At 40.5% G+C, this 10,478-nt stretch overlaps 1 protein-coding gene across 3 annotated transcripts; it reads right to left on the bottom strand.

The window, feature by feature from the left end:
• Nucleotides 1-2,549: 2,549 nt before the first annotated feature.
• LOC135623308 (interactor of constitutive active ROPs 1-like) lies at nt 2,550-6,263 on the bottom strand. 3 transcript variants are annotated; one of them, XM_065126119.1, is made up of 4 exons: nt 5,821-6,263; nt 5,617-5,710; nt 3,593-3,665; nt 2,550-3,516 (listed from the first exon to the last, which is right to left on the bottom strand). In XM_065126119.1, exons 1-4 carry the CDS (start codon nt 5,891-5,893, stop codon nt 2,716-2,718), a joined length of 1,041 nt encoding a protein of 346 aa, XP_064982191.1. In that variant the 5' UTR covers nt 5,894-6,263; the 3' UTR covers nt 2,550-2,715. The 3 variants fall into 3 exon arrangements, with proteins under 3 accessions (XP_064982191.1, XP_064982193.1, XP_064982192.1); XM_065126121.1 differs by having other exon boundaries at nt 5,617-5,696; nt 5,821-6,260; XM_065126120.1 differs by having other exon boundaries at nt 2,550-3,665; nt 5,617-5,696; nt 5,821-6,260.
• Between the last annotated feature and the right edge of the window lie 4,215 nt (nt 6,264-10,478).

The raw sequence follows: 10,478 nt of genomic DNA, 5'->3' as shown, positions 1-10,478 counted from the left end.
TGTTTCCATACAATCTTTGCGAGTGTTGGCCAATAATCAAAAGACTTCATGCAATGCCTTCTTAAATCTTAGTTAATGTTACGATCTGCTACGGTTTGCAGCTTCAAAACGCATCACAGAAGGTTTGACGAACGACATGAACAGTTGATCCACTTGCACCTCCAATTGCACCACAACATGTCAATAATTGTCTTTATTTTTTGATTGATTGCACTGGGTATAATAGTATTGAGCAGCAAGTTGCAATTCCAAACATTGATTGCGAGAGGAGATGCAGTATATAATCTGTAGCTTTCTTATCCATGAGACTAATGTGAAGCATGACCACCAATTACAATATCATATGACGAAATGTGAACTAATTCATTGCTCAGATCGAGCTACATTGCAATTTGATGTCTTTCCCTCGATTGCCCCAATCAATTTGCACACTGGTGGTCACATACACGTCTCCTATCCGCCTTTGTAAGCGTGTGACGTACCACAGTTTGCATGGATCGTAACATCCAGATCAATGTCGTCTGTAAATATTACTGTCTGCCACGAACCACAACTCATGCATGCAAGCTTCCAGTTGACCGCATAGGTGCATGCCTGGTTAATATTTGTATTTTTTTGGGGTGCTAAATCTCGTCGTTACAGATACAAATGTTAACTCAAGAGATCGATATTGCATGGCATAAACAACAGGCATGCACCAGCTATATATGCCTCGGATGGTAACTTCCATTGCTGAGAAAGAAGGGCCAAACTCGAAAGAAATCGCGTTCCATCTCTGCATCACAATAATTGGAGACAGGGTGGCTTGCCATGTCGAGGTACCTCCTTTTCATGCTGCAAATGCATTCGAGAACGTCAACCTCTGAATGCAATTGAAAGCACTCGAGTTGGTTGTGCAGTTTTTGACTTGCTGTGAACGAAGACTCGGCACAGTTCGCCTACGCTTGCTTGTCCTCCTCAACAAAGAATGAGCTCGATGTCATGCCCATGCTCACGTTTCTGTCCCCGAGAGCGACGGCCATGGTGCAGCGAGCAGTGGCTGAGCAATCACCCCGTCCTCCTCCTCCTCTGCTTTCAAAGGCGAGAATGTACTCAATGTCGTGCCCATGTTCACGTTCCTGTCGCCGAAAGGTACAGCCACGGTGAACCAGGAAATGGCCAAGCGATCGAACACCTCTATCTCTCTCACTCGCTTTACTGTATTCTCTCGGTCCAATACATGCGTGAGGATTGAAGAAACCAGTCGCTGTAGCCCGGGCAGCTTCGTGGCTGAAAAGATTCAAAGAGAGGGGAGGTGATGGGGTCGTAATTGGGACGGACGGCAGCCAATTGCAGGTTCCATTTTCACAGTGTGTTTGAACCTTCCTTTTTACCAACTTTTGCAGGTGGAGTGTCACCAAATTCTTTGACATGGAACGAGTGTTGTGATGGTGCCACGCCCAAGCCTTTAGAATAAGATGGTCGCAGGATCTGATTTGAGTATCGTGACCCCATTTATCGAAGGCCATCAAATATTCATATCAATATCCATTTTATTTGTTGTATTAACCAAAAATTAAAAATTAGGAAATGATTTAAATATGACAGAAGCAGCAGGGTGGAAGTATTATTTTAAGGGCGTATCAAAAAATTATTAGTAAACTTAATAAATTTAGTTGATAAAGATCTTGATAATTAATCGTAAGGTCGTATGTTTAAATCATGCATTCATCATTTATTTAAAAAAAAAGGATGAACTTTGTGACCTAATCAACATGGGGGCAGCTCAAATCCTGCTTTGGTCATTTTTTTTTACAAACAAAAATCAAATTAAAATATTAAATTAATTAATTTATTATTTGATTTTTTTTTTAACTTTTGAATCCCTTTCATCTCACACTCCTTTAGTTTTATCATGGACTTAGATTTGGATTTCACATGAATCATTGTAGGATGGGCCTTATAGCTTGATCCATATGAAGCTTGAAAGATCCACCAAAAGACCTCCATGACTTACTTTTGAAAAAAATATACATATAAAAATTAAAATAATAAATTAATTAGTTTAATATTTGATGTTTTAACTTTTGAATATCTTTCATCTCACACTCTTTAGTTTACCATATGGATTTGGATTTAGATTCCAGATGAATCATAAAAAAGATGCTTAAAAGATTTATTAAAATATATCTTAGAAGATTTTAATAGTTTATTGTAATGTTATGAACTTTAATCTTGCATTACTTACTTACCTTCGCCAAAAAAAAAATCAAAATTAAAGTGATAAATTGATCAATTTAATATTTGATTTTCTAGCATTTTGAATCTCTTTCATCTCTTAGTTTATCATGGACTTAGGATTTTGATTCTAGATAACTAATAAAATGATGGGCATTACGGCCTAATTCACATGAGGCATGAAAGATCCACTAAAATATATCTTAAAAAAATCACTAAAATATATCTTTAAAGATCCACTAAATATATCATATACATTTGTAAAAAAAAAGGGATATATATCAAAATTAAAATAATAAACTTTTGAAGCATTTTTATGAATCCAATCTCACAGCCCAAAACTTTTGAAGTAAAATAAATATGTAACCTATGCTTATCATTCGATCCATTTCAGTATTCAAATTAGACGTGTCTGAGAGATCACAATGGCTTGGTAGTATTTTACTTGGCTCAACAACAGCAACAGAACAAATCTAAAGACTAAACCATGAGCTGCAGTTAATCCATCCCACTTACTGGTTCTGCTTGCCTCTGCTGCGCCACCTTCTTCCACAGGTCGCCAAGCATTCCAAATCCGGCCGCCTTCCGTCTTCCTCCAACCACCCCATCCTCCTCCAATTCGCCTGCCATAAGCGGCCAACCCCATCGGACATACGCACCATGGTGTTTGTCCATGGCGGCTCCGTCCCCGGCAGCCAGCAATGCTGTTGCTGCCTCCGCCGCCTTTCGCCATTGCCCGGTTTGCACTCTCAGCTTCTTCATCTCCACCTCCAGTGCCGCCTTTGCTCCCGCCACTGCCGCCAACTGCTCCGCCAGGTGTGCTGCTTTTTTTTTGCTCCCCTCCAGCTCCTCTTCCATCGACCTTATCTTCACCTTCAGCTCCTCTTCCTTTCTTCGTGTAGCTACAGCGAGGTGTGCGTCATCTTCTTCACCTCTCCTCTCAAAGATCATACTCTCTTCCAGTATAAATGTCACTTCTTCCTCCTCCTCCTCCTCATGTTCGTTCTGCTCTTGGACTGGTTCGGTTGGCTCTACCACTTCGAGAACATCATCGTTCGGCTCCGGCTTCGACTCGGGCTCAGATGTCTGTTCGAGCACCAGGGAAAGAGGAAGCGTCTCTCTGTCTACCTCAGAGGTTCGGGTCACGGTAGAGACCTGCTTCTTGGCCTTCTCGAGAGCTTGTTCGGCATCAACCATGGCGACTTCAGCGGAGGCCAACCGGTCTCTGAACTTGTTGAGCTCTTCCTGAGCTCTGCCCACCTTGGTCTTCAGATCTGCCATCCTACTATCTTGCTTCCTCTGCAGGAGAAGAACATTTGGACAGAGAGAGGAAGTGCAACAGAATCGAGACTGATGAATGCAGGAGGACATATACCTCATCCTCCAGCTCGGGGCTGCGTTCGGCAACCATTCCGCGGACTTCCACCTCTTGCTTACAACAGCGTCGACTAAAAAGACATGATTAGAGCAACACCATCAGCATCAAGATGCGCGAAGACTAACAGGAGATGCACATTCCAGAGATCCAATTCAAACTTCGAAATCTACCAACAGATTGGAGATATGAGAAGCAGTTATGTAGCTGCCAGTGAGACTTGAGAGAGCGTCTTCTCCAGGTGGTCACCTCATAGGAACAGTAGTAGATCTGCACGTGAATGGCCATGCTCATAGGAAGGCCACCCGCAGTGATATCACGCGATGATCCGTGTTGTTGTGTGACGGGTTGACAAACCAAGGTGAGAACTTTGGATGTCAAGAAACAGGACAAAATGGTCTCAAATGATTGAATCGGTGACAGCTTTCGTGATTTCTTCTCGAATGACAATTGATGAATTATTAGGCCGGGTTCAATTTCACTCGAATCGGACATGACGAGTCTGAACCGATCGGACCAGCTTGATTTGGTCTTGATTGGCCTGAACCGATCGCAAATAGTCTGAATCGATAAAACCGGACCAAATTTGGCTTGGGCCAAACTCGATCGGCCTGAGCCGATCGTCGAGCCGGGGTCAATCTGGTCGAGTCGGACCCTGGTCCCGGCCCAGCATAACTATTTATCTTATGAATAATTGGACCAAACGACATAATATATCGTTATTTAAATAAATACAAAAAAGCATTAGGAAAAGGGAGTCGTTGACGGGTATAAATAGTTAAAGAGGTGGGCTTAGAAAAAGGTCAGGGATTTTTATTATTTATTATTTTTGTTTTTCATTTAAATTAGAAATAATTAGACGATACTTTATTTGTGGTATTAAGATAGGAAATATATGAAAAATATGTCAAATTGGACTATTAAAAGTCATAAAATAAATAAAAATAATAACACGCCGAGTTATATAGATTAATGCTCAAACCCTATAAATCGTATAATAATCCTTGAAAAAAACAATGACATACTTGTTCTTATACTATTTTAGGGATGTCGTTACTAAATTATAAACGGAGAGATGCTATTGAATGTAGGACAAGATTTTAAACAAATATCTCTAAAAATTAATTTTATTTTATGCTTGAAAGATCAATGATAGAAGCTATTTATTTATTAAAATAATTAATAAAAAAAATATATGAAGAAAAAAAATTTATACATAAATTTTATTGACTTAAAAAAATGAACGATAGGGTTCATAAAGATTTATTATGGTAGGTTTTAAAAAATATATATTCACTAATTATATTTATGTTATTAAAAATATGTATGATAATTTAGCTATCATTGTTAGAACATGAGGAGTGTGTTTATTGAATTTTTTATTAGCATAGGTAATGACATTAGGAGTCTTGTGCGATCATACCTTTCAACTTCTAAATAGTTGGGACTTATGATTTTATTGTTATTATTATTATAGAGAAGTTCCAAATAAAAGATAAATTATCCAAAAATTCTCCTATCAGAAGCTGTTTGTATGTGAGGAATTATATGATCTGCATAAACTTAGAGGTGCCTAATGGAAGTAATTGGCGGCATTAGAAGGGCAATATGGTCAGCCAGCTGAGAGCAGATCAATAATGAAGATCATGGAGCAGTGAAGGAATTGCATATAGAACCACACAACTTTCTCAATAGTTAACATGTTGATGCAACAATAACATACCGATCTTATGATGGTAATATTTATTTGAAGAAATCTATGATAATATCCCAGTTTATGCATTTATGCTGAAATGTTCAAGAGGTGATAATATGAATTCCCAGAATTCCAAAGGAAGAAAAAGAATGCAAAGGAAAAGGGTTAAAAGGTGATTTCATTCTGAGCTTCTCATAGAAGGATGCTTCGTAAGAAACACAGATTAAGGAGGAGAAGAATGATAGATAGATGTTAGTCATGAGAAAAGGATCGGTGAAAGCAAACGAAAAGAGAAAGGGGACACAGCAGCAGCATCAAGTCAACTCACCTCTCAAATGGATTTCCCGACGACGATTCCTCAAACCCTTCGGCCACTACTTCTCCTGCGACGACACTCTCCAACGGGAACTGCGAGCGAGCGGCTTAGTAGAGGAGAAGAAAGGCTTAGGAAGAAAGGAAGGAAGGAAGAGGAAACAGCAGAGGCAAAGAGTTGGGATCACCAAAACAATGGGATCCACTGCTGGTTACTTACTGAGAACAGTGATGAGTTCACTCATCCCTCGAGCAGCAGCAGCGGTGTAGAGAGTTAACCACCGTCTTCTCATACAAAGACGCTTGCTCTGTTATGCACCCACCGGGGTGGGTGTTGACTTCGATCCTACTCCGCTGCTTGAACCATGGTTTGCCATCTCCATCTCCGGTGCTAGTTTTGATTACTAGACATCAGCATGCGTCTTGCAGGTGATGGAATAAATATCGCTCAACTTGTGAATCACCAACTAAGATCCAGAGAGCGACGTGCATGAGAGGAGGGAGGATTCCCGTGAGTCAATAACTTAGAGCAGCATCAGCTCGTCGACGAGGAACGGCCTCCTTTCTTGCGCTCCACAATGTTAAAAAGCTGCGGTCTTTCATTAGTTGGAGCAGTTAGATCTGCATTTGCGGTGGGTGGTTGATGATGAGGTTTCTCCGGAGAAAGCTACCAAAAAGGTGGAGAGACAACTTTTATATCGACTGCTAGCTTAATATGACAAAACCTTTTTCCTGTCGAGTGGTGGAGTCCAGCTGAAAGAGTCATGGAGTAATGAAGCGTAGCGATCTTTGTTCCGTTCCTCTGCTTCTCGCATACCGTGGATCACTATATGTTGGAGAACAGTAGTGTGCGTGTCTAAACTTTGTTGTCCTCGAAGGAAGAAAGATTCGAAGAAGGTGGAGGCCAGATCAAGTCGAGACAAGAGGAAGCCTCGGCACATTGCAGTAACTCCTTTGGATCCACGATAAGGTCTTGCGACACACAACTGTGGCACGAACAAAACAGGGCAAAGGATGTCCGGATCGAAGCATAAACTATTGAAGGAGTTGTAGTCTCGAGAGTAGCACAGCATGTGATGACAGGGAACGACGGCCCTACTCGGCTGCTACTCGCGAGGCTGGCGCAGTACAACCACCCAAGGTCGGTACTGCCATGGAAGCGTCACCATGGCGCACCAACTAGTGATGATGATGATGTGAACCGTGGACTTCAGCATTAAAATCCCAAAAGAAATATTGCTGAGGATTGGAGCTTTGAAAAGGAGTCGGGACAGACGGCACATCCACCGAGATAGAGGATTATGGTACCGTGAGACGCATTATGCTGGATTAAATAACCTTTATGTCAAGATTGAAATACGAAAATAATCTTTAACAATGTATGTCTTTTGATGTTATCCGTTGAAAGATTTTTGTTCTGTTTGATCTACGAATATCATCTTTAATCTAAAATTACTGTAAGTATGTCTTTAATCCAAAATCATACTTTCAGTCCATCTTTTTATAAACGAGAGTAGAGAATCTACGATAAGATCTTAGGAGATTTTCTCCCAAGGTTATCTCTTAAGAAATCGTTCCGTAAGTGGACTTTTATTCTATTGACAAAAGTATTTCTACGAAACCCAATTAATTATATAATACATCTTGTTCAGTTATAAAGGGTCACAAAATCTAACAACAGCAGCCTAGCGTGACCTTCGCGAGTTACACTTTGCCTACGAGACTAGAGAGTTTTCCCCGAAGGAGGGAGGGCTCGTTGATCGCTGCTTGGATTCCATCTTAACTGCTTCATTATTGAAACATAACTAAGGAGAGAGGAAGGTACTTAGCAGTGAGCCTCTCGTGGGTCAAACAATGCACATCAAAGTGGGTCAAGAGCAACCATCAGATCCTAAAATCCCGAGGACTCTTTATCACCTGTGGTAGTGTTAACCGTCCGATATAAGGGTTTTCTTCACCTATAGATCACAGATATTTGTCCGACTCGTGTTTCACCTCGTAGGAGGAATCAGTAACTTCTTACCTATCACCTTTGACCGGATTTAAATGCAGCTCTCTCCGAGACTACTGTCATAGCATCCCATTTTGAGGTTCTTTGGCTCACAAGGGCTAATTACATATTTTAGTCATCATAGTTTTAAAAATACTATAAATAACTTTATTCATTTTTAATGACACCATCTGTTTCTTTGACCAAATACTCTACATGAGATATCACATACCGAATTGGTGATTAAATGAAAGATAAATCCTTTATTTCACTTGCAATTCGACGGTTGGCTTTGAATGGCACTACGTCAAATCTTCACTTTTGCCTCGAATATTCGCTCATCATGCAAACATCGACAAGGTTGACAGTCGAGGTGAGCGAGGCCATGAAGAATGTCGCGCGTGTAGGATCGAATCATGACCTCTTCTAAGAGATCGTCGTGCTTTTTGATATAGTCCGAGAGCGATCATTCAGAGGTGTACTTAGCCATGAGGGGCCTTAACGAAGATGTTAAAGTCGAGGTAGGAGACGATGTTGGGGTGGTGCAGATAAAAGAGGATGGCTTGTTCTCTTCTCATGAGAGCTCGACAGACTTGACGGAGAAGAGGTGTCCAGATGTACTGCCACCGAACCATCGGTAGCGGCTCCACTACAACTATCTCGCTTGCCATGGCCTCCCCCCTCCGGACACCTCTTCTCTGTCAAGTCCATCGAGCACACTCTCTCCGTTCTCTTGAGAAGAGAGCAGGTCATCCTCTCTTCTTTGCACCACCCCAACATCGTCTCCTACCTCGGCTTCAATGTCGTTGCCGAAGCCCCTCGTGATTAGGTCCTTCACCACCTCTTCTTGGAGTATACCTCCGAAGGATCACTCTCGGAAGGACTGTATCAAGAAGCACAACGACTACCTAGAAGGGGCCGTGGTCTGGTCCTACATGTGCACATCCTTCGTGTTCTCGCTCACTTCCGTTGCCAACCTTGTTGATGTCTACTTGTTGAGTAAAGATTTGGGACAGAAGTGAATTCAACGCAGGGCAAAGTCCACGTGGGTCCATTTGTAACCGATCACATATTTATGGGTGAAATGATAAATTTATCTTGTGCAGAGAATTTCATCAAAGATATAGATAGAGCAAATTATAACATTTTCAAAATTATGTAATTGGCTCAGCTCAAAACTTTCCTCTTTATAAAATATCATATATATTTGTTTAAGGTGATTTAATCTTTTTTTATTTGATTTATTTTTGTTTGGGTTCTAAAATCGATGGTCACTAGATTTAGGTTTATTTAAAATTATAAAAAAAATTGAATAAAATGATACAACAAGTTTGAAATTACATTGGGTCACAATAATTTTGAAAATACTATAATTTTGTTAATTTTTAATGTCTTTCTTTGTTGGAATCCTCTACATATGATATCACGTGCCAAATTGGTGATTAAGTGAAGGGCAAAACATTCATTTTACCTACAAACGAGCGGTTGGCTTTGAATGACGCCACATCAACTCTTCACTTCTGCATCGAATATTCACTCAACAAGCAGACATCGACAAGGTTGACGACGGAGGTGAGTGAGGCCATGAAGGATGTCGCGCACGTAGAACCAGATCACGACCTCTTCTAAGCAATCATCATATTTTTTGAACAGTCCAAGAGCGATTCTTTTAAGGTGTACTCCCAAAAGACACCGGTGATAGAGGACTCGGCCATGAAGGGCTTTGGCAATGCTGTTGAGGTGGTGCATGGAAGAGAGAATGGCCTATTCTCTTCTCATGAGAGCTCGAGGGACTTGCGGAGAAGAGGTGTTTGGAGGTGCCACCTCCGGACCATCGGTCGTGACTCCACCGGAACTATCTTGTTTGCCATGGTCTCCTCCGAATACCTCTTCTCCGTCAAGTATGTCAAGCTCTCTCCCCACTCTCCTGATAAGAGAGTAAGCCAAGCCTCCTCCTCTCTTCTCTACACCATCCTCTCGGCTTCGACGTAGTTGCCAAAGCCTCTCATTGTCAAGTCCTTTAACCCCTCTTTTTGGAACACTCCCGAAGGATCGCTCTCAAATTATATCAAGAAGCACGATGATTGCCTAGAAGAGGTCGTGATCCGATCTTATTTCGACATCCTTAATTGCCTTACTCACTTCCACTGCCAACTTTGTTAATATATGCTTGCTGAGTGAATATTTGAGGTAAGTGAAGATTCGATACAAGCCAAAGTCCACGCAAGGCCATTCAAAACCAATTACCCATTTGTGGGTGAAATGATAAGGTCTATCCTTTACCTAATCACCAAGACAACACAATATATCACATGCAAAGAATTTCATCAAAGAAATAGATGGCACAAATTACATATTTTTAAAATTATGAAGATCTAATATAATTTTTAAAAATCCAGAAACCAATGCTAAAAGGGGCAACTCCAAGGAAAAACATGTAATTAGCCCAACTCAAACTTTCCTCTTTATGGAATACCAAGCATATTCTTTTAAGGTGATTTATTTTTTTCCATTTGATTTAATTTTTTTAGGTTTTAAAACTGATGGTTACCAGATTTAGTTTTATTTAAAATAGTAAAAAACCTTCTGATAAATGATATAACAAGTCTGAAATATATTTATTTAAAGCAATAAAAAATTTTAAAAAATAATAAAATAGCATCATTCACGGTGAAAACTCTATACGGAAAACTTCATTACTGGAGACTATGGTTGGCAAGCGATCTACTTGGCTCATGCTACCAAGGGAATCATAAAGGATTGCCATAAAGCATTGGAGGTTGGAGAGATAATAGGATTTTTGCCATTTTGTTTGAGGGCTATAAAGAATTGCCGTACTGAGCTATTCATTTCAAATACAACTTAGATATCCAGTTAATGAAGCCGAA

The sequence above is a fragment of the Musa acuminata genome, chromosome BXJ2-9 (genome assembly GCF_036884655.1).
Source record: "Musa acuminata AAA Group cultivar baxijiao chromosome BXJ2-9, Cavendish_Baxijiao_AAA, whole genome shotgun sequence".
Classification (NCBI taxonomy): Eukaryota; Viridiplantae; Streptophyta; class Magnoliopsida; order Zingiberales; family Musaceae; genus Musa; species Musa acuminata.
Note: the sequence above shows the minus strand (reverse complement) of the source record. Positions and strands in the feature narration are given on the sequence as shown.